Source organism: Rhinolophus hipposideros (genome assembly GCF_964194185.1).
Source record: "Rhinolophus hipposideros genome assembly, chromosome: 13".
Lineage (NCBI taxonomy): Eukaryota > Metazoa > Chordata > Mammalia > Chiroptera > Rhinolophidae > Rhinolophus > Rhinolophus hipposideros.
The window spans coordinates 20,317,117-20,343,145 of NC_138059.1; the positions used below are offsets into that span (position 1 = coordinate 20,317,117).

General features: G+C 36.5%; 1 protein-coding gene across 5 annotated transcripts in view; it reads left to right on the forward strand.

Annotated features, from left to right (window-relative positions):
- The first annotated feature begins 9,541 nt into the window (after positions 1–9,541).
- Positions 9,542–26,029, forward strand: part of CSMD3 (CUB and Sushi multiple domains 3) — a 1,140,077-nt gene continuing 1,123,589 nt past the window's right edge. For all 5 annotated transcript variants that reach the window (XM_081069899.1, XM_081069900.1, XM_081069901.1 and 2 more), the window contains exon 1: positions 9,542–9,873. In XM_081069899.1, the coding sequence (XP_080926025.1) occupies positions 9,696–9,873 (178 nt within the window). In that variant the 5' untranslated portion in view covers positions 9,542–9,695. The remainder of the gene's footprint in view (positions 9,874–26,029) is intronic.

Consider the following 26,029-nt stretch of genomic DNA (forward strand, 5'->3'; position numbering starts at 1 on the left):
AAAAGATAAGGAAATATTAAAGGCCAAGAGAGCAATATCAACAAAGGCTTAAATGCAAAATGCAAATGCATTCAGTGTGTACGTACATTGATCAGAATGAACTCACTAGAAGCAGGAAACATCCATGAATGGGCTTACCTGTGAGATTTAAGATCATCAAATTCTCCTCAAGATAATGATAATGGAGAGCCATGAAGATTGTTTGAGAAGGTAACAGTGATGATGACATGATTATACTCAGTATACGACAGAATGGAGCAGAAGCTGCAAGCCTGAAGACCTTCAGTGTAGGTCCTTGGAATAACATGTGCATGAGATCATTATCACCTAGCTCAGATGATGGCAGTAGAAAACACAGAAAGAGATATAGTGGATTCTAATATAAAGGAGACATTTTCAGGTTTTAATGTTTGACTCTACTGCAATTATAAGGAAGAGAGAGTTATAAAAATGAGGTTTTGAAAAAAAAAATGAGGTTTTGTCTCTGAGTAGTTAGTATGAAAAAAAAAGGCAGCAATTACAGACATTCAATCAGGGAAGCAAATTTGAGAAAGAAGGAGTATGTGGAAGGGAATGAGTATAATATTAGCCACTACATCGAGTCTGAGATGTTAGAAAGAGAACAAAATGGCTAGGGCTCAAGCTGGGGCTAGAAAGTTCTAGATCAGACACAAAGGTTTATATAAAACTCATTCTAAAAGAGGTCACAGTCATAAGAATGCATAAGTATTTTTAAATAAAAGAATATTAATAATACTTATGGAAGTCTCTAAACGTTCCAGTAAAATATGCTCCCATTTAGGGGGGAGGTAAGGAAGAAGAGTCCATTATTGAATTGAAACTCAGTGGCCAAGTTCATAAGACGAATGTCATTGGCAGTTCCACATACTGTTATTAGTTTTGCAGATCTGCCACAACAAATAACTAGAAACGTGGTGCCTTAAAACAACAGAAATTTATTCTCTTAGAGTTTGAAGTCAAGATGTCAGTCGGATTGATTCCTTCTGGAGGCTCTGAGGGAGAATTAGTTCCATGCCTCTAACCTAGCTTCTGGTGACTGCCAGAATTTTTTGGTGTTCCTTGGTTTGTAACTCTTCATTCCAATTTCTGCTTCCTTTTCCTGATTGACTTCTCTTTTGTGCTTCTGTGTCTCAACTCTCTTTCATTTTAAAGGACACTTGCCACTGGATTTAGGGTCCACTCTAAATCCAGGATGATCTCATCTCATCTGCAAAGACCCTTTTATTATTATTTTTTTAAATAAGGTCACATTCATAGATTCCTGGGGTTAGGATTTGGAAACACTTTTGGGGCGTGCATTATTCAACCCATTAGAGGTAGTATGAAAATGTATGGATGATAAGGTAACTTCTTATACTATCGCACCTCTTGAGAGTGCTATTAAAAACTTTGTGAGGTAAACAAGTATCCCCACTTTACAGATGAGCATTAAGGCTCATTCTCTTATTAAAGAGTGATAGTATTCTTACCCTAAGGTATTTTTAATCCCGGTTTTATTTTGGTTTGTTTTTCTATCTTACAGGCATTACTGCATGTTGAATCAAACTCAGAAAAGCATTTGTTTAATCGTTTTTCCTTTGGAAAGGAAGAATTTGTGCTCATCTGTCATATTCCTTCTCCTCAGTCTCTTCTAATCACTTGAGTAGGCAAGCTTTCCAACCAGGAATAGAGTGTTTATTGTTTTGCCATTATTGTTGTTTGCTTTGATTGTGTTTTGCCATTATTGTTGTTTGCTTTGATTGTGTTTCTTTTTTTCTTTCTTTCTTTTTTTTTCTTTGTTTAGGAAAGAAAAACGCTAATTGGGAAAAAATAATAAGGATCAAGATTCTTTCGTCCCAGAAGAAGCACACTCTAAAAAATTGAAATGGACAAATTAGTTATCATATAGTAATTATTAGATAGCTTAACCTCCTGAGATGCAGTTGCTATTGTATCCACATATAAATATTGTCTTGTGCTAGCTTCTTGGTCCATTTGCTAAGCATATGAAACCTCCCAAAGCATGTGAAACCTCTCAAAATTCAGATTGGTATCATATACTGGATGATGAGGTAAATTCTCTATGCATTTGCAAATGTGGCATTTGTTCATAGTGTTATTATAAATGAGCGAAGACCAAAAATATTCTAGATGATTTGTATATTTTTGTTATTTATTATATATTACATTTAAATTAAGTTAATGTAATTTAAAAGTTATTAAACCTTATTTAGTACATTTATAATAAATGCCTGGCTACTTCTATCACCATGAAAGGTTAAATTGATTCTTTTTATAAAGCACTGCAATACAAAATACCAAAACAAATTGATTTGCTTATTCAATGAAACAATTCATTGACTGAGCTGTTTAAAAAATGTGCCACTGGAGATTTACTTGATCTGACCAATCATTATGGTCTATTAAAGAAAAAAAATGTAGGCAATATTGGCAAGGACTCTTATTGTCTCCAATTCCCAATTCTCCCTGGCTAATTTTATCTTTCTAGCCTCATCTGCCATATCTTTTCTAAAAGTATCAGTTCACCTAATTAACTAAATTCTAAATATGCTTATAGTCTTTTTAACTTTAGTTATAATATTTCTGGGAAACAATTTCCCCATCAATATTTTTTTCCTGTCAGATATCCCCAGATGGTTCCAGAATGGCTCAAATATATATCTCTTCCTTGAGGTTTTCTACCGTTCCCCTTAGCTGTAAATAATCTCTTACCATCTCAGCATTTTACAGGCATCTCTCTTAAAGTAGTTATACTATATTGACACTGACTATTGTTACTTGAGAATATATTCAATCCCTTCCATCACACTGTAAGCTCCTCGAGGATAGAGCAATGTGTAAGTCTTGTTTATGTTTCTTTGCAATAGGAGCTCAAAATGATTTATCAGATAAATGAATGAACACACAGATGAAAATTATTCTTGCTACCTAAAGAGTAAAGATGAAATTGATCCCTGTCCAGATGAGACAGATATTTGTACTTACAATCCAAATTGGATTATGTGTAGCTAACCCAAAATGAGCTGCATTGATTTTCTTTCCTTTGGTGGCCAAAATGATCCTTCCAAGTCAAGGTCACTGTTATCTTCCTCTGAAGAAGGGATGCTTATATTGTTTGAATTCCTGTACACTTTTTCTGGGAAATATTTCAACGTTTGTTAATTTTAGATAAATCTGAAAGAAAGAAAAAACAATAAAATAACAGAGTTGTTTCTGATCATTTGGGAAGTTTAGACAGTGGGTCAAATTATGTAGTAATGGACATTCATACTCTTATTATGGTTTGGACAAAAGCACATGTATACACATACATGGATTATAGACTTCCAATTTGTAAAACCTCCAACAGTACTGTTATTAATGGCTCATGTAATTTAAGAGTTTATAAATATTTAGGAAAAAATAACCTCACAATTATATCTATAAAAAGTTACTGAATTCTGCTTTACCACCAGCAAAATCACTTCACTATTCTGTGAAAGGAAATTTTAAGCATAGGTGTGCCGTATTTGCCTTCTACCTGTGGGTTGTGTTTTCCTTAGTCCGGCCTTTTTAGATTATGATCGATTATAATTTGAAAACAAATACTTGCGACTATCCAGAATTTACTTTCAGTTGTAAAATTGTTTACTGCTGAAGTTTAGACTTCTGTGCAAAATTTCATAAAACTGATGTTTAAGGAGACAAATGAAACAACATATAAAGGTCTCACACATGCTACCTGATCTATGATAGACCAGAAAGCTGCAAAATAAAATATATTAGTGGTTTCACTGTATTCTGAATATTTGAAAACACGCATTTATCTCAAGAAATTATAATCAATTTGAAGACTAGCAGAGAATATGTCAATGAGAATAAAGTCAGAGTACTAATTTTTAAGAGAATAATGAGTTTATTGGCAGATAACTTCAGGGTATAAAATCAAATATGCATTGCATTTTGATCGTAATTTTGATAGACTGGTATCTTTTGAAATGCAGTCTTTTGATTTATATTCTCTAAATATTTATGTGTTCTCAAGTGCATTTAAGGCTGATACCACATAACTATATTAGAGTTAAAGAAATGATGACCAAAAGATCTGCTATGCTGGTAATTGAGATTTATTCAGATCATGCCAGCAAAACAATTTTATTACTTATGAAAAGTAGAGACCTGGATTATTTTGATTTTTCAGCAAAGCCACCATTTGCTTAACTTTTTATTTTCCATTCTTCTATGCAGAAACAATTGATATAAGGACCAGGGTTAACAGGAGAATGAAATACAGCTCAAGACAAATATAAATGTGTTTAAACATTCTCCCTATTATTATCTCTTTTCTTTTAGGCTTATCACTCACATGTCTCCCAAGTATCCACTGCTTCTCTTCTTTCAGGAAAACATGCTCATATAACATATTAAGCTATCCTTATATCAGATATTAGACATTATATTATCTATATTTAGGAAGGCACCAGTTGAGAAAATTTGAATGAAAACATATTATACATGTGGCTCATGTATAATGTCAAATATAAGTGTTTTTGGAGTCAAAGTGTTATTTGTATGGGTACAGCAGTACATACTACCTTCGATTTTAACGTTTTTCTGTTCTCCCATTCTTTGAAATATATATTATTAGCCTTATGTGACATAGGAACTTTAGTCTCTGACTTTCTTAATGTCATTAAAGCTTAAAAAGACTGAAATGACTGTTAAGCCTCACTATTACTGAAGTTGAAAGAGAAGTTAAGATGTAAGAATGCCGAAGAAGGCATATTAATAACACTTTCAAGAGGCTATCTCTACCTCTCAACAATGCTGGACAGATATTTTCTCTAATAATTTATCTTCTTAAATATGATTGTTTAAAAAAAAAGCTACTTTACAAAAGTTCATAGACACTCACAACAATTTAGTGGTTACCAGAGGGTAAGGGGGGAGAACAGGGCTGGTAGAACAGGGTAAAAGGGGTAAAATATATGGTGATGGAAGGAGAACTGACTCTGGGTGGTGAACACACAATGTGATATATAGATGATGTATTACAGAATTGTACACTTGAAATCTATGTAGTTTTGTTGACCATTGTCACCCCAATAAATTTTAGTATATATATATATATATATATATATATATATATATATATATATGTATATGTATATATATATATAATATAAAAATAAAACCTTTAATGTAAAATTAGCACATTATTATTGTAATACAAAAAGAAAAAAAAGTTACTTTATCATGAACATTAGATCACTTTCTTTGCTCCTCAACCAAATAGGAACTATTGTAAATTGAGGTAATATATAGACTTGAATTAGAATTCCCTCATTATTCAACATTTACATTTAAATATTTTATTTCCCAGGAGTTGGAGAGGTCAGACATGACATATCCAAGAATGGACATTTATAGAAAAATGAGAAAATTAGTTCCTCTTTTTCTCCTATTCTCCTGGCAACAAATGCTATATAAAAACTGCAAACAAACTGGAAAAAGCATGTTTGATTATTTGTTGCTCATTAACATTTTCGTTTTATTCTACTTAGGTTCCCCCCTCCCCAGAGAACCACATGTTTGAATTCAGCCTTTTAATTAAAAAGTATATCTCTACAATTCGTGGGCATTCACCTCTAACAGGCAGGGATATTCTGTAACAAAATAAATACCGCATTTGTGCAATAATTCTCACATAAACTTGTATATCTTTGACATGAGTTAAAACACACACACACACACACACACACACACACTTTCTAAGTTCATAAGTCTGTCAAAAGTATATACATTTCTTTTAAAAATTGAAATACGTTCTTCCTAAGTCTTTGTTTTTTGTTTTTTGTTGTTTTGGTTTCTTTTTCCTCAGTGTACTCTGTGTTTTGATCATTTTCTGTGATATTGACCCTGTGATGTTAAAACAGAGTAAATATATATTGAGGATCTGGTTTAATACAGAGCAATTATTGAAAAGGTATTTATTTTCCCCTTTTTTAAGTGCAAACTGAGCCCTGTTTTAAGATCAAACTTAATTGTATTACGTAAGTATTTTGGGGGAACTGAAAAGAAAGGAAATCTGGCACTTTCAGTGTAAAGAACCTATAAACACTTTTTAAAAGCTCTCAAGGGCACTTAATCATTGTGATTGGCTTAATGATCATTTCCAACTCACTTTTTCCTTTGACCTGTATATGAGAGGATTAATAAGGTGCAAGAAGTAGAAATAAGAGCAAAAAAAAAAGAAGGACAGAGGGGGTTAGTAACGTATAAGCATAAAAATAAATAAAAGCTTTTTCTTTATAGGTATACATACATATTTTTAAATTCGATCACTTGTAAATTGTTTTTCTATGTCTATATAGGTCTGTTTACTATAAAATTATATTTTTGTTATTAGACTATTTAAAAAAAATTGTCTTTGAGAGCTAGCATAGAACAGACAATGGGCAAGCATAGTGACTCAGAAATTTGAAACCGGAGGTTCATATTTTCTCGTAGACATATTACCTTCGGCAAAGCCAGAAAGTTAACTTCTTTGTGTATCAGTTTCTTCACCTATAAAATGAGGATAATTGTAGCACTTGTCTCAGCAAGTTGTAATGAAGTTGAATAAGATATGCCATGCAAACTTAACACAATGTCGGGCATACAGGAAGCACTTAATGTTTGCTAGTTTGTGCTGCAGATCAGCTGAAATAGATGATTTCTACCTTCAAATGTACACACTGTATTTTTACCTTCTAGAGAAATTGAGGGATTTCTCATGCAGAATTTTAGCTGATAATGTTATGTTTCTGGAATACCTTTGGAAATGTTCCCTTGGAAAGGAGTTTGTCTAGCATAAAAGACAAGAGTATGATCCAGCACTAAATGTATTGGACTAAATGTCAGTGCTCCGAATGATGACCTTGGATAAACCACTTGGTTTGTCTATGCCTTAACATTTCCCATCTGTAAAATATGATTTTCCATCCTTTCTCAGGAGCTGGAAGATGCAGGTAAAAAACAAACAAACAAAAAAGCTTTGTGATTTGTTATGAGCTATAGAAACTAGAAACTATAATATTGTCAATGTAGTATGAGCTACCGGATAAATATTTTAACAACTTCACATTGAAATGATAGGCAGGATTCATTTAGGGAAAGAAAATTGAGGTATAGAATTAGCTTATTTGAAAATAAATATCAGAAATTGGTAACTTAGTAGTAGTCATGACAGTCCCATATCAACATTTATTTATTTATTTATTTATTTTTTTTTTTGCACCGTAATTCCTGTTAAAATACTCCTGGCTTTTGAGAAATTAAGGTGTTTTGGTTTAAAGTCCTGTCTGGATAGATAATTAACCATGTGTTCAAGTAAATTCCATAAACCCAAGACTTTTATTTTCTTTTAATAAATAGTGAATTCAGTTGAGGTGAATAACCTCTTCACACTTGGTAAAGTGTTTTGTCCACTGTCCTCATTAAGTGCAAGGACCTGTTTGCATTTAACTCCTTGTTCAGTCCAGCAAAAGCAATAACAGCAGCAACACACCTTCACATCTTGACTGAAATCAATGTCTCTGAGGTAAATGAGCAGGCTAATGACATTTTCAGAGCTGATGCTCCCCATCACGGTCCAGTCCCAACCTAACCACCCACTCACCTTCCAAAACTGCATTTGGGGACAATAGAAAGCACTGGTAGGACTGAAGAGCATGTTGACTGCCACACCGCCCTAATGTACCTCTCCATATTTAATGAGGTCAGTTGGGCGTCCACAGCTTTGGCCTCTTGCTAAAGCCCCCTGCCTGGGAGAGAAATCTTTTTCTAACACACACACACACACACACACACACACACGTAAACATACCCGCATGTACACGCATATATATACTGCATAAACACACTTGGGAAAACACCCACGGATAGAAAATCACACCTTCCATCATCTTTTCTAAACACACACTCTTACCGTTCACTAACTACAGCGCTCATGTACACAAACACACACACACACACACACACACACACACACACACACACACTTCCTGGGAGAATCACTGACCCCCACAAAATGCCACGTACCCGGAGAGCTCAGAATCCTTCCTACGCTGCAGACTGAACCCACTCAGAGCCACGCACGCCTATAGACGCTCGCTTGCAGCGTGCCCACTTCCCTGCTTCCCAGAGCAAAACTCCCTTCGGCTGAAATCGCCTTGCTCCCCTGATTAGGCAGCTCCACGTTAGATCCCAGGGACAAAAGCTGGTCAGGGTAATGGTGCCGGGACAGGAGCCATCAATGTAGAAAGCAGCAAACTCAAATTGGGCAATACTCTTGACCAAACCCTGGAGATAGATGCTAATCACGCTGACTGCCTTCAGCATACGAATGGAGCCAGAAACCCGTGCAATTATCTATTCCAGAACTGGCATTATATCCCTCCCCTGCTCCTGAAATGGGATCAGATCCCGGAAAAGGTCAGATAACCCATCAAGCGCCTAGTCTAAGGAACTTATTGGTTCTAAGATCTAGGCCAGGACCTGAAGAAAAAAAAAAAAAAAGATTAGGAAGTTGACACCCAGCAATAAAAAACGCTGGTCTCGGGACGCAGCTCCCCTACACAAGGGGATGAAAGAAACAGGGTCCCTTGTAGGTGGGAAAGACAAGCAGATGACTCATCCATGGCCAGTAGATGGCGCAAGAACCCTTCCTTTGTACAGCCTTAACCCTTGAATGATGTGGGGCTGCCAAGTCCAAATGTATAGATACATACATTTTTCCGTTTTGAAAGAAACCTCGTATTTACGTGCTTGGGACCGATTCAGAATTAAGGCAAATGGGTCTGTTCTAGAGAACTACCACAGATAAAGTAATTTAACTGCGGCACACATCAGCGGAAAAAGGGTAAGAAGGATGAAAGGGCGAATTATTTGGGGAAACGACTCTGAATCCATCCCCACCCCACCCCCCGCCCTGGTCACAGACGAAATCTGTTTGCTGAAGCATAAAAATCCGGTTCCCGGTTTACACGTAGGCATTTGAATATGTAAATATATGTGTGCAAATAAATTCTTGCCTGTGATCTCCTTTTTTTTTTTCAATTAAATCACAGGATAATAAATGCGAGACGCCTGCCTGAAATACACTGCAACTACAGTAGTAACACATGTCCCATTATAACGACGTGGGCATCCATGGAGCCCGATTCATTGCCATCACGGTTTTCCCCAAAGCAACGCCGACCCTCTGATTAAAAGAGTCCTTTACCATGCTTCTTCATGCACAGGCTGCGATGGGGAGCTCACTAACATAATATTTCTTGGGCTGCTTTTACAGGAAGAATTGATCTATTCGGGGGAGAAAAAAAACACACACACAAGCCCCTTAATTTCACATATTATGGGGAGTTTGTCAGAGAGCGGAGCTGGGCTTTAAGAGGCTCACTGGTGGTTTCTGGTGGTTGCTACAACGAGCTAGATTTGAGGTAGATTCTGGTGGAGGGGAAAAACGCACAGGAAAAGACAGAATCCAGAGTACGGAGACTTTGTGCCCCCGTTGGAGAGATGGTTGAGTCCTCGTCAAGGTTGCTGTGGTATCCCAGAAACACCATTCACTCCGAGCTGTGACCGCGCACCAACAACAGCAACAACTCCACTGCGCCGGGCTGAGGAATAGAAATTAGGAGCTCGCGAATAATATGAAAGGGATCCGCAAAGGGGAAAACCGAGCAAAGGAATCCAAACCCCTGGAGCCTGGCACAAGAAGATGCGCTAAATGTGGCCGCCTAGACTTCATCCTGATGAAGAAAATGGGGATTAAAAGTGGATTTACGTTTTGGAACCTCGTCTTTTTATTGATGGTGTCTTGTGTGAAAGGTAGGTCTGCTTTCGGGGGTCCCTGCTGCTTTTGATGGAGGTAAGCTGACCTGTCGCCAGAGAGAGGCTGGTAGCTTACTTTGTAATTTGCACCGATAAAATAATCATAATAATACTGAAGAAGGAGTTGATTCACAGATCTTCACACACACACACACACACACACGCACACACGCACACACACTTCTCAGATAGGAAATGCATTTTGCTTGCCAGATTTGGCGTTCAATGCAGTGATTGAGCTCGTGCTCAATAAATATTCTTGCAGTATGCTCAAACGGATACGTGAGTTGGTTCGAACAGCCTCTCTAACTAGTGGATATCCAGGCAGAATTCCTCTGCAAGACTTTTCTTCCTTGTGAGGATTACCTTGATTTGTAGTCAAACCAGTGGGGTTTGATGATGTGGTTGAAACATTTAAAGACCCTCCTGTAAATGCTTTGCAACCCTTTCTGGTAGGAAAGTTACCGACATGCTAGGAATGTGCACATTTTAAATGCACTAGGGCGCAGGGGTCTTCCAAGCGTCCCCCCTCAGCAACATAAATGTCTTCATGCATATGTGGATTATTTCTACGTGGGCTCATGCATTGGTAAATGGTAGGCGAGCTTCCCAAGGTCCTGTGGTCGGGCTTAAAATAAGGCTTTAAAACAGTCTGAGACGCCTTGAAGTGTAAAGAACCACCTTTGGGGATGAGTGAAGGTAGGAGGAAAGTCATTAGCTGACAAGCAAAAAGAAAATTCCCAGCAAGTCTCAGCGTTCAGACAGGTAGAGTGAGTGTCACATGTACAGACAAGGGGAAGTGGTGGGTGGGATGTAACATTTATTCCTAAACAGGAAGGCAAGGGACAGTCAGGATCATTGGAAGGAGAGCTGTCCTCTACGAGAAAATAGATCCCCAGCTCTGTTCCACAACTTATCCTGCACTCTGCTGCCCATTAATTGCTGCAAAGAATACTCAGGAGGTGTTTATGACTCATGCCATCATTTTTAAACAATCACCTCCCATACTCATGGCAGCTCGCATAGACGCTATGGATGTCGATTTCAGCTAAGCTAGTTACAAATCCCGGTTGTCTGTGTATCTGGGGTGGGGGTTGAGGGGTGTTTTGGCCCAGGCGCGCCACCGCTGTCAACACAAACTGGACGCTTCTTCCTTTGTGAAGAAGTGCCTCTCTGAACCGCAATCGGGCCGCGTCTCAATGAAACAGTTTATTGTCCAGCTTGCAGCTGGCTGCCCCCCCACAGAAGGCAGCCCATTTACATTCAGTGGAAATGATAATTCATGTTTTGGGTGGAGGGAGATGGAGAGGTTATCTCTCCATCTATTAGGACCAATGATGGGTAGCATGTCTTGAATTTTAATTTACATCATTAAATGCCAAGAAGTCTCCCATGGTCTCTGTGGCAACAACTGCCCTGTAATCTCAACCTGCTTTAAAGCTTGATTTTTTTTTTTTTTTAAATCCCCCCTCCCACCCTCTGGAACCTCAGCGCAGCTCTAGCCAAACCTCTTGTTCTAAGCTGCATAACTATGCTGCCTAGTGCACAAAACGCGTTTCCGGGTGCTTACAAGAGGTTTTCGTCGCCGGCTCGACGTGTGAGAAGCCTCGCATTTATGCTTAGTTCGCCTGCCACTGGGAGTCGTTGGTTAATGGATGGCCCTGGGGCTGGCTGCTAGACACGCGCTCCGCGTGGGGGAGGCGCAGGAAGCCAGCAACCGCTCCTGGCAGGAAAAATGTTGGGGTGGCTCCTGCTAGAGGATGACCCGGGGTTAAGCGCGAGTTTTCATGTGATACCTGTTGAGCCAAAACACATTCGGGGGCCAGGTCGGGGGAAGGAGTCTCCCAAGCAGAGCCAGCATGCCAGCCTGACAAACAGTGAGCCGCGCCGCCTGCAATTACAGCCCGGCTGCCCGCACTTACCGTATGTTCCGAATAAGACGCGCCTACAAAAAGGAAAAGCGCCTTAATTTGCTTTAAATGGTACCAGAAACGGGATCCCTTTCCTTTACTCACAACTCCTAGACTTTGGACTGAGATAACCGGTCTCCCCTGAGCATATTCCAGTTTGGGGGACATTGGGGAGAAGGAATGTGTCACGCTCTGCTTTGGTCCCGTCCAAAACCATTTTTTTTCTAAGGACCATTTTTTTTTTGATGTTTTTAATAGTAATAAGGTTCTTCATTGTCATCTATCAGCCATTTGGAAGGCATCTCCTATATTTTACAACTTGGACTGCTGTCCTCAGATTCTGAGAAACAAACTTAGATAGGCTGTGTGCTTTAGACCTGCTCCCTGTCACGGGTGGTGCCGGTTTTGACAGTTGCTTCTTCTCCTTCTCCTTATTTTAAGAAACCTCAGTATCATGACTTCCCTAAAAATGAAATTACTGTAATGGCTTAAATGTTTTCCCCAATGTCCATGGTCACTTTTGTCTTCTACACGGTTCCTTCTGGACTCTCAGGCCCACGGGAAAGCTCACAATGGCAAGTTGATGTCAGGGTCCTAATGGAGGCGAGCGCAAGGGCTCAGGAAGTCTGAGGCGCAGTTTTCTAAGTGAACAGCTCCGCCCCGAGATTTCCAGCTGGTGCCCACACTTTTCATCCCTCCATCACCTCACCTCTGCCTGCAATAGCAGTGACAAAGAGGCTCAGTGGGAGGAAACGCCTCAGAGTAGACGACAAAGTGGCCTTCGGTGGTAGGCCTGAACCGCCCTGGTGGGGTTCAAAAGAGAGTCAACCTTCTCTGGGCATTTTATCTCACTGTCGTCATCTAAAATAAACAGCGGTAGACCGCACCAAATTGGGAGGTGGGGCGGGGCCGGGGCTGCTTAGACCTGATGCATGCCTGTTTCAAGCTGAAACACACACACACACACACACACACACACACACACACACACACATCACACACACGGGCTGGCGTTTCTGAAATGCAACCAGCAGCTACAATGTGTCTGTTTAGGTCTCACCTAGCTAGAAATTGTGCATCTCCAAGTCCTGCCCACGTAAGCAGACACTTGGGGGTGCTTTCTCACACTTCTTCTCCGGGGATTTCGGATTTCGGGGGAGTGGGGGACACACAACCCTTGTAGAAAAGGTACAGAATGCACCGACGACTTCAGTTCACAGGAGGTGGGAGCTAGTGTGTCAGTCCCCCACCCAGTGCCAAGGCTTGCTTCCAGAGCTTTTTGTAAGACCCCGGACTTCCAGAAGGATTCCCCGTTTTTGCGTGCTTTGGGACTCCAAAAAGATAATTATTTCTTCCACAGAGCTCTTCTCCAAGACTGGGGCTCATACCCTCTCCCCTAGTTAGTTACTACTGGAAAAGGTCTCGGTGTCCACGTGGTGAGAGGGCTGCCAGCGGCGCTCATTAGCACCTTTAACCGACCCTAGAGTAGCTGTGCTCTGAGATATCAGCCCCTCGCATGTCCGCGGGGACCAGTATCCTCACTCCCCTCCTTCAAGGAGACAGTCTGACCTGACAGGTTTGGGGAATATATCTTGAGAGAGCTGTACAAACAATAACTGCGAACAAACCAACAAACACACACAAACCACCACCACCATCACCATCAAAACCCTTCCCGTGAGGTTAGCACGACTAAAACACCTGCTGGGAGTTGACCTTTGTGTTTAAGGCAGGGGTCCTCATCTGGCCACTTTTGGACAGGCACTTTTCCCTTTCACCTATTTCCTGTGGGAATATTTATTAATTTCTTCTGGAAAGCCGGGCTGCCTGAAATTTACAAGGACCTCCCGAGGTTGAAACTGGCCGCCTGACTTAGCCCGCGGGGCGTGTGTGCGCGCTGCTTGGAAAGAGGAGGTCCACGTGGATAGACGCGGAGGAGCCTTTGGGACGCCTCAAGCGTGGGGGGTGGAGGTCCCAGGAGAAAACGGGTGGCGGGTAACAGTATATTTATGCTCCCGGGACTCTACATGACCCGTGAGCTACGGCCCCTGCTGTCTCACCATCAGGCTGAGGCGCCAGAGAAGCTCCCTTTCTGCACGCGACCATAGCGCTGCCCTCACTCGAACGACTTTCACTGTTCAGGCACTGGGGAGTTCGACAAACTCAACAGGGAACAAGTAATGGGATTGCTGTTCCTCTAAGATCCCTCCCCCGCTCGGTCGCCGAGGAAAAGGCAAGCAGGGACGCAGGGGTCAGGCCCAGGGTTCAAACACCGCTAGGGCTCAGTTGAACCCTAGGGGAAAGGACAGAAGAAATGAAACAGCACAGAGTCGTCCCGGTCGCCTGTGGTCCTCTCCCAGCCCTGCTGGAGTGGCCAGCTGAGGGCTGAAAGCGGGACACGCCAGAGGATTGCAGCGCATTGCAGAATAATAATGAAGCAGGGTGCCCAAAGAAAGAAAGATCCACTCAGACATCTGGCGGATTCCCTTCTCCCAAAACACAGTGCTTTCGGGAGGCTTTGCACCGCAGAGTTGCTAAACCAACCCAATTTACCGCCCTAAAAATGCTTGAACAGAACCCAGAATTCTGAGCTGGACTTGCTCTGAACAGTTACCTTATTGAAGTCGTTCTGAAATACTATTTTTCCCCGAATCTTCTGGTGTTGGGTTGGGGAGGAGCAGCTGTATCAAGTCGTTGTAGCAAAAGTGTGAGCAGAAATAACTAAGGAGCAGGTTTCAGCCTCTTGAAAACCTGATGCCATCTCCTTTGAGATCCTTCAAGGAGAAAATGGGTAGAATTACTCAGTAAATTAAGTACTCCAGGAGCACTGACTTAGTTGCAGTAGATATTACTGCTCATGATATTAATTAGATTTACTATGTTGTAGGATAACTGAATATATTCGGTGTATACATGTTTGTTTGTTTGTTTGTTTCCTCTGAACACAAAAATTGGTGTGTACACAGACAGTGGAAAAATAAAACAAAGCAGTAGCAAATGGCACCTACATGGTTCTAAATACAGTAAAACTATCATAAGTGAGATCTGATAAAAAACAAAAAGGTAAGAGAGATAGAACATTAATAATGCTCTTGTACTTATATGGAAACAAACTATGATATTAAATGATTTTCCAAGATCTCAAATACAAATAAATGAAAGGGACTAAGGTCACTTCCTTAGGCTCCAGATGTACTTCCCCTTGTGTCTCAAGGAGTGACTTTCTTCTACTTTTTCATCAGTCTCCAGAAAGCACTTCAGAGTATCAAATATTTTCAAATTTTTGTCCAGTTTGTAAAATAACTTTTAAGTGTCCCGCAATATGTCTAGCAAGGAACTTATTACGTTAGACAACATGACTGAGAAAACATGTTATCTTGTACTTTGAATTCTAATGTTTGGGAGATTAGGAGTAAAATAACAGTGAATAAAGAGATTAGGAAAAAATGTGTTAGTACAAATGAAACTCAAGACCATTTGAATTTTATTTATACGTACATTAAAATATAACTTCTCTTTCTATGTCTTTCTTCCATTCCCTATACTCATAATCTAAAGGGGTATGTAATTTAGGGATACAACGACAGTTCTGATTTGGATTTTGGATGAGGTCTTTTAAGGATGATAGAACAGACACTGTTTTTTATCAAATTTGTCTTTTCTCACCGAATGAGCAGCTGGATGATTCATGGTACTTTCCAGGGAGATCAATCTCCATGTCTACAAGATTTTATCAGAATTAGGCCCCTTGTAAGGTTCACATTTTCTTCAAAAATATCACTTTTATGAAAGTCAATGAGAAAAATCAATTTGTTGAATACTTTCTAGTGTTCATGGCCTCAGTACTGATGGTTATCTTTCTCTCTCTTAAACCTTCAATCCTGTAGCTATCAAATATGTGTCATGTCCTCAGGCCCTTTCCTTTGCTAAGCTTGGTGGTGGTTGAGGATTCCTAAGCACTAATATTTTCTACATAATGATGGTTGCCCACAACCCAATTTGAAATCTCCTCTAAAAAGTCTCACTGTATTACATATGCTAATAGTTAATATGGTTGTAATTGGTTAATGGGAATATCTATGATAATAATGTGGCATGAGACATAACAATTTTATTCCATTGGCTCTTAATGTGCTTACACTACAGTAGTTTCCAAAGTGTCCCCAAACAAGTAGCATCAACATCCTCTGGAAACATGGTAACAATGTGACTTCACAAGTTTCCACCCCAGGCCTATTGAGTCAGATGCCCTGGAAGTTGGGCACAGACACTGGAATTTTTTTTTCTTTTTTTTTTTTTTTTTTTTTTTAATTTATTGGGGTGACAATTGTTAATGAAATTACATAATTTCAGGTGTACAATTCTGTATTACATCATTTATAAATCCCATTGTGTGTTCAACATCCAGAGTCAGTTCTCCTTCCATCACCATATATTTGATCCCCCTTACCCTCATCTCCCACCCCCCACTCCCCTTACCCTCTGGTAAACACGAAACTATTGTCTGTGTCTATGAGTTTTTGTTTCTCATTTGTTTGTCTTGTTTCTTTGTTGTTTTTGGCTTATATACCACATATCAGTGAAATCATATGGTTCTCTGCTTTTTCTGTCTGACTTATTTCGCTTAGCATTATACTCTCAAGATCCATCCATGTTGTCACAAATGTTCCTATATCATCTTTCCTTAATGCCGAATAGTATTCCATTGTGTATATATATACCACAACTTCTTTATCTATTCATCTATCGAAGGACATTTTGGTTGTTTCCATGTCTTGGCCACCGTAAACAAAGCTGCAATGAACATTGGAGCACACATGTCTTTATGTATAAATGATTTCAAATTCTTTGGGTAGATACCCAGGAGAGGGATTGCTGGGTCATATGGTAATTCTATTTGTAATTTTTTGAGGAACCTCCACACTGCCTTCCATAGCGGCTGCACCAGTCTGCATTGCCACCAACAGTGTATGAGGGTTCCTTTTTCTCCACAGCCTCTCCAACACTTGTTACTATTTGTCTTGTTGATGATAGCCATTCTGACTGGGGTGAGGTGATAGCTCATTGTGGTTTTTATTTGCATTTCTCTGATGATTAGTGATGTTGAGCATTTTTTCATAGGTCTATTTGCCATTTGTAAGTCTTCTTTGGAGAAATGTCTCTTCAACACTGGAATTTTTAACAAGCCATCCAGGTAATTCTGATGCACTCTGGAGCCACCAATATCTGAAGTCAAATAATGATTCTACTGGCAATTATCTTTATAGTAGCCACTTAACTTTCCTAAGCTTCAGTTTCATTATCTATATATAAAAAGTTTAGAATATCAACAGGATATAGGGAGATTATACATGTAACATACATAGTGCCCAACACTAGCATTATTATCAAAATACACTTCCATTTACAAAGCATGGAACAGTATGAATTCACACAATGACACAATCAGCCCTAACTTCTCTATAGCAGTAAATAAAAAAAATGTTGCACCTTCTCACTAGCTATTATTTCACTTTGGCTAAGTTCCCAGGGTACTGTACATTTGAGAAACACTGTACATTTGAGAAATTTGTACTTATCACCCTTACCCTGTTACTTCAGGTACTGGCTCTATGACTCAGGTGCAGACCCATGGCTATAAAACGTTGCCCCTTGTTCTGGGCTAATTTCATCTGTGTATATCAATATCGATTCATTTTAATATTGATTAATTAATGTACTTATATGAATTTGTTAATTCATCTTGTCACAAATCATGACATTTACCAGGCTGGAAGAATTCTTAAATATCAGCTAGTTCACTGTTCATAATTTACACAATAAATGCACACGCCTGGAAAGGATTAGTGATTTTTACTAGGTTACAAAAATCATTAACTCCAGAACTGAGACTAGATCATTGACATTCGAGTTCATGTTCAACTCTCTTTGTGCTATGCCTTATCAATTTTACTACAGAGCCTGCTCAGATGGAACCAATGGAAACAATCACGGAAGTTAATATTTCACTATACATCAATTAGTAACGTATAAGAACAGGAGTGATTACATGTTCTATGGTAAAATTTGAAAAACATTAACCACTTGTAGAAGACAAAAAGAAATATTTATATAATGAAAACACTTTCTAAAATATATAATATATATAAAATAATAAATAACTAATCATTTATTTAATGAAGACTGTTTCTTAACATTACAAGTCTATTTAAAAAATCAGTGTATTGACTGTTTTTCAAGTCTCTTAAAGAAGTTTACGGACTAGTACTTAAAATCAAATTCTTATTTATTTCTTATTATAATCTGGACACAATTTCTTGTTTAAAGGCCTTTAAATCTAGATCTGTTTTTAATTTATTTTTACATTTTTAAAAAATTTTCATTAAATGTATTAGGGTAACAGTTGCTAGTAAAATTATATAGGTTTCAAGTGTACAATTCTGTAATACATCATCTATATATCACATTGTGTGTTCACCACCCAAAGTCAGTTCTCCTTCCATCACCATATATTTGATCCCCTTTAACCTCTCTTACTCTCTGGTAACCACTAAACTTGTGTCATGTTTATATTATGTTTAAGTCATATTTATAACAGATATATGCATTCTCTCTCACCTGCATTTTTTCTCTCTCTGCATATTTCTCTCAAATGACCTATATAAAACAATGGTGTCATTCTAAACTCTACCAAAGGAAAAAAAAACATAAAACATTATAAAAATTAATAGTATAAGAATAATCAATAATTTTAAGGGATTATCTTCAATCTTAGTGATATGTGAAATATTTTTTAAAGTCTCTTTACTATATGGGAGTAAAATTTCCAAAATAATAAATGCCAGAAAGTTTGAAGAGTTTAAGTGTTCAGACAGTGATTGAAATATATTAAAAGTAATGAGTGGTTCTCTTGAAAGCTGAGTTTGTAATGTTCAAGATTATAAAGTCCTTCTTTCTTCCTTTGTTTTATGTTAGCAGATTTTTAAGGTATAGCTATGATTATGTATTTTAAAGTGATGGTGATAATTTTTTTAAAAATTATTACATTTAAGAATACAATTGGTTACCACTTTGAAAGGAAATCTTTAAGTGGGAATAGACTCTGCAGAAGTGGATTCATTAAATCTTAAAAACATTGAAAAAGCAAGGGTTCTTGTCATAGTTTTCTATTATACAACAAACCTGTCAGGTTGACTCCAGAGTGCTCGGAGGTACTTCATATATAGAGAAGATATAAGACATTATTATGTTTTGGGAAACAGTATCAGGATAGAATTTTTTGTTATGTCTTTTTATACGTGGAAAATTCTTTGCTAAACCCTTTATATTAAGTGTCTCCTTGATGTCTTGAACAGTGGTTCTCTCTTTCATTTTCCTGCTTTGAATCTTGTGAGATAGCTGTTATCTTCTATGTACAGATTATCACCTCCACGTATAAGTTATCCCCACTTCTTGAGGCCAGAGAGGTGCAGTGATTTTATAGGATTATTTGGTTAGTTGGTGGTTGAGTGAAATCTAAAAATATAATAGATTCATAAGTTCCTAGACTTATCAAAAGCTAAAACTGTAAATGACTAAGTTATTAATGAAACCTCTTCATTTTTAAAAGAAAACTGAAACCTTGAGAATTTAATTTAAAGCCTAAAATTAATATTGATGTTATATATACATATATTTACAGTAATATAACTTCTCAGTTTTGTAATTTTCAACATCTTTTACTAGTTTTACTTTATTCTATAATTGATTCTGTAAGATAGCTATGACAGATGTGTTTTCTTTCTACTTTTACAAGCAGTAGTAAGTGAAGTAAATGCACAGTAATACATAAATTAAATATGTCAATTCAGATATAAAACTGTTTGATGCATTAAATGCAAAAAATGGAATTAACTTATAACTCTTCTATTCTAACTAGTGCTCGAGTAAAATTTAAAATTTATAAGTGCAGATTAATTTATGGACGTCACGTATAAAATAATATATGGGCATAAAAATGTTTACCAATTGTATCATAAGCCTTGGAAAATTAATTTGTTCCTTTTTGTAACCTAACTTTCCATATGATTCTACAGAATTTTAAGGATGGGGAAGGTCTTATAATTTATCTATAACTATCTAGTGTAGTGTTGCATAATCAGGGAATGTACCTTAGATTTATTTATGGGGGCGAGGGAAGGTGCTTTTTAAAAATATTCATGGCCAAGCTCCATCAACACAGTCTATTTTATTCCTAAGTGCACTCTGGTAAGATGTTCAAGTAGCTGCTTATCTTCACATAAAGAGGAAACAGGACAGAGAAATGAAGTGACTTGCCAACATACAAAGTGCAATCCACTTTTTAAATTCTCAGTCTAGTGCACATTTCTCTTTATTGGACACTGCCTTGTGAGCCTCCTTATTTAATTCCAATTGTTTTATGGGAGTAAAGCTTCTTGGGAATAAAAGAACACTGTGCCTACGCCAAAGTACTGACCAGACTAAAAACAGTATTTCCCGAAGTAATTGTGTAAGGAGACACAGATGCATAAGTGCAATAATATTGGTAAATGAGAAACTTAACATGCAATCCAAAAAGTTTAATCTAAAAATTAAATGGGGGCATTGAGATACACATGATCATTTACAGAAGAAAAAAGCACATATTTTAAATAGCATTACATTTTCTTGTGAATGTGATAAATGTATTTTCATATGTAACAGAAGCACTGTACTTTTGTCCTTTCTGAATTTCAGACTCTCCCAAAATAAACTAGCCTTTTTTTCTTGCATTATTAAAGCTTTATTTATTTATTTTTTTGGTTGTTGTTGGTATAGCTTCTAAGGATGTCATTTTAATAAACATTTTCAATTTTAAAGCTCAGATACATTGAACACTTTTTAATGGGATATCCTTATTTTAAATAGTTTTGCGTCTTACAACTGCTCGATGCAGATTTCTCCAAGATTGACAAAAGTCGAGGATAAAGGTCCGCGTACAATCCGTCCCTAAGTCTATTCCCTACAATTATGCATTGCAGAACTTTATTTAATGTTGAAAATTGATTGTCAGCCAAGTTCTTTATTTTAAAATTGACCCTATTGTTATAATAATTCACTTTAGTTTATTGAATTTTAAAACAGAAATTGACTTGACATTCTGTTTTCATAATTTTGGTATGGGAAAGGGAAGCAGATTGATAATTAAAATATTTTTTCTTAAGCTTCTTCAAATTCCCATTAGCTGCTACTTTCCTCATTCATAGATACTTAAAATTATCCTCTGTGTTTTCTTTGATATTATTCTGATTTCTCTAATACTTGTTTTAGTTTTCTATAGGGACATATCTTTTACTTTTGTCTGTTTACACTCTGATGGTTGACTGATTTGAAAGAAATCTGAAGAAAAAAATGATCTTAATTTCATTTTCTCTTAACAACATAATGAGTACCTGAGGTTTATGAAGTTAGTTGATAATTTAAAAATATAAGTTTAAGCTGTATGTTATTATGAGTATCTTAATATAGAGAAGTGAATATGAATCTGCTCTGTTGTTATTCTATTAAAGCATAATAAGATACTATTAAAAGACTTTAACTTCAGGAAATTTGTAATTTTTAGAAATGACTCTGTTTTCAATATTTAAACTATATTTTCATACACAGAAATTACTCTTCCGAATCTGTTACTAGAGATATAATATGAATTTCTTCCACATGTTGGTAATGAATTTATGCTGATTTACTTGCATGTTCCAATATGGAGCTGTGTTGCTAAAAGCTGCATTTGCAAGATAACAGATCAAAGGTAGGAGAACAGGCAGAATAAATACAACTGAATTTCCTGGAGACGAAACACATACCACCTTGGTTTTGTTGGCTCTGTGCTCTGACTGAACTATGCCGTCTAGACAAAACATTTACTCAGTGTTCACATATATAGAGAAACCTTGAGTTAAGGATTTTTGGCTAATGTCTAAATCAAAACAGTTGAACTGATTCAAATGTTTTGTGTAAACAAATTTGAATCCAGGTTGCTAATTTGTGTGCCAACTTCCAGCTTCATACTTTCTAAGATGACAGATGATAAATCCTCTTAAATGAAGTTTACAATAGAAATGCTGACAAGCCCATGATTACCTGTATTGAATTCATGTCCAATGCGCTTTTCATGACTTAAAGAAAAACACTTTCATCTATAAATCCTACTAGTACTTGAGTGCTCTTTTATCTGTTAAATCTTTTTAAAGGAGGTCAAACAGTAACTCCTAAAATCAATTTTTTAGCAAAGTGATAAGAAATATTTAATAACTGTGTTAGCTTGGCAGTACTCATTAATATATTAATAGATGAAAATCAGAAATGACATTTTGAACTTAATTTTTAAATATTACCAGTGTGTAAGTACTTAGAAATCAGCCAATTTGGAATAATTTGAAGATAGCTACTTATTTTTACCTATCATTGTATAGATTATTGAAATCTTACTATTTTAGAAAGACTACATTCTAATTATGTAATTCTTTCAGAAGCAAAATTTTCAAAGATCTCAAAAAAATTGGGAGATATTAGAGATACTAGGAAATAGCTTGTACTATTTCATATAAATATTATCTTAATTGTTTTTATCATTTTCTTTTGGTTCAAGTCAAGTTGGGTATTTTATGCCTTTTATTTTGAATTGAACATTATAGCCTTGATACATTTTAAGTCAGGAGCTGTGAAAGATACAGTGATCAGTAGATTTTATTTTCACAAAAAGAACCAGTGGCTTATTTTATCAGTTCTGGGATCCAGTGACACATTCCTTCAGCCATCAAATGTTTATTGAGGGCCTGTATGCATGTCAAACCCTTGCCTAGACTGAGAATACAGAGATGAAGATCTAGTTACTACCCTAAAAGAAGATATAGTTTTTATTTTAAAGCAGCTTTTTGTGATCATAATAGCAAAACAATCTGGTTACTGTGAAACTGTTTAGTTCTTCAATGAGATTTTTTTATCATAAAATATCAATGTAGATTATACCACCTTTATTTATATATTCTATGGTATATAGTAAATCTTTATCCTTTCACAGGTATTAACATCTTACACACATTGTTTGAAACTTTCAATGAAATGCATCATTTTTGTGGTTTAATCTAATGTAATCTTCCCTTGCAATTTTCAATTAAAATGCTTCTTGACTCCCATCTGTTCAGCCAACTGATATTAACTAGTTTATCCAGTATTAATGATGATCCCGCATGGATTTCTGCAACAGTGTTTGTACAGTTATATAATAGTTTGTGATCAGCAAATTGTGTGTCTTACCCTTTTTTTTTTTTTTTCCGCTTTTGTCTCTGCTTCAGAACTCCTCACTGGCTTGCTAATGTTTTCAAATTTAAATTTAAATCTCTGCCCCTTCATTTAGTGTTTCCCCTGATATAAGTAAACTTATCAAGGTCAACATCATGCAAAGGACCATACAAATGACTGCATATAAATATTAACAGTTTCTGTGACAGTTTTCTATTCCTTATTTTTGTCTTTATTGGAGATTTAACTAGGTAGATTATGTTTCATTTTACTTTATCTTAATCTGTAATACAAAGAACAGTAGAAGGATCTATGAATAATTATAGGATTAAACACTGGTACTAGATCAATACCAATTTTGCTACATTAAGAGTTAAGTAGAATGATCCATCTTTATAAGGTTAAGTCATTCACCAGATTTGATCTAGTATTTTATATTTTACATGTTTCCCACGTGTTGATTGCTGTAATGATTCATGTGGTTTTAGTTTTTGCACCAACATCCTACTTCAAAATTGCCATCTTCCCATCCCCTTTCAGTCCATAAAGTTCAGTTCTTCATTATCTAATGAAGATTTAATGTGTAAGAAACAAGATTTAATGTTTATTAATGCAACAAGTATTAAGAAGTTGTGCAATTTCTAACTTTCAAAATCTTGACTGGTAATGTAAGATCAAAACCAAATATTACCATAATCTATGTAAATTGCTATCTTCTCTGTTTTGATTACTTCAATGGGAAAAAGTAAATTTACAGTTTGAGATAAAAGATTGTTGGATTGTTTTATTTGGTACAACTAAAGGAAGGAATTTCCACATGGACCATGGTGAATTTCCAACACTTCCAAAAAATACACAGCATTAGCTCTATTTATTGAAATCCTATACTAATACATGGGAGATAATTCACAGGATATGCGACTTGGTTCCACCAACATCTCAAAACCAATGTTTAAATTCCTTCCTTTCTTCGACATAACAAACAAGAAAGTGGCCCCTTTACATTTCACAAAGTTCTATTACACAAACAACCAACCAACCCTGCACTGCCTTTTCATTGTGTTTTTCTTTTTCAAGTTCCAACTCTCTTTTTCTTTCAAGGTATTATAACAATTTACATATAATGATAGTGTCATAACAGTGTCATAAAGACTGCTTGCTTAAAACACAGTGTAGAGATTCTCAAGCTGACTTGTTTGTTAGTTCACAAGAAACTCTCAGAGAAGTCACCGATAGGATGTCCAGCCAGCTTTCATGAAAAATATGAAAATATGAAAAATATAAAAATGGGTATAATTAGAAGGGGTCAAACTTTGGTGATCTTTGCCTACTCAGCAGTTCTGATCGGTATTTGCATAAAAGAGGTAACTCTGTTACATGCACTTCAACTACTGTTTTTTAAGCCCCCAGATTAAATGCAATCGACAAAATTTTGTTGATAGTGTATAAATGCAAGGTAAATAAATATATGCATTCTTATTAATTATATATTTAAACACCAAAATTCACAATTTATGAGTTATGTCTCCTATATTTTTACTTTAATTTCTATAATAGTTCATTGTTTCTCTACATTTTCCTCATCAAGAAAAGTCATTAGGCATTTCTACTTCTTCTGATTCTTCATTTCTTTTCTCATCTTAATGACAAGGAAAGAAACTGATTTTCCTGACCACTGCTGAAGAACTGAGTGCCTTTCCTTTAAGCATCTCAACTTTGCTTGACAGATAGACTGAGCTCCTTTTTAAATTTGAGGAAACAACTTAGAAAGAGGAAGTTAGCTAGCAAGTGGAGAAAACTGAGTTAAATCCAGCCTGCTGAACTCAAAACCTTTGCTCTTTTTGTCACCCCGAACATGAGTTCATCAACTTTGAGGGGGGTAAAAAGAGAGATTGAGCTAAATTCTGAATTCTTTCGCATGTATAAAGTTATTTCTTTCTTGGAGTGAGTATTTCTGAACATAGAACAATTTATTTTATATGCTGCAGGATTAAGGAAAGGCAATAGAAACAGGAGAAATCAGGAGTAACAATTCAGAAAGGTCAGACTGGTTATGTTGCCAGGGGGACAGGCCACGTGTTAGTGTTTGTACATGCTTTGATGAATCCTTTATTGTCATACTTTGCCATCATATATATATATATATATATATATATATATATATATATATATATATATATATATATATATATATATATATATGTACATATATATGTATATACGTATATATGTAATAATATAATATAATTATATTATTATAGTTAGGTATTGTTTAATGCTGCCTGTCATTGTATTTTTTTTCTTTTTACAAATTAAAATAGAAAAGAAGCCATAATTGTAATACATAAGTTCTCACTTCAATTTTATTTATATTTTTCCTTATTTTCAATCACCCAGATTTCATGGAAAACTTTCTATGGATTAATTTCTTAGAAATGTGAAAGAAATAAAACATGCTTCCTTAACTCATAACACTACTGAATGAAAAGAAATATCTCAAAAATCTTAAATCACTCAGCATGGGATCATTATACCTAACTCAGTAGCTCATAAACAGAGTAAGCTCTCAATACATTTTAGGAAAATTGAACTGGATTATAATTAATTGGATTCATTAATGTAGTTTAAGTACAGTCTGCATTCTGAAAAATCAATATATATTCCCCAATCTTTCAGTTGTTATACACTTCAAATGTGTCTAATTCCATTATTAGTGGCTACTGATACCTCTTTGGATGTCCAATGTTTTTTAGGAAATAAGAGAATACATAAAAACCTTGTGTATTATTAGGTCTGTAAGTATGAGTCAACTTTACTACTTCTACTTTCAAATATATAATCCAGTTTCTTTTCCTTGAATGATCTGTATTAAAGGCCCTTAGCTTAAAATATCACTATCTCCATTATCATCACAGTAAGAACACAAAGAAATACTGAGCTCTCATAAATGGCCCTTGTTATAA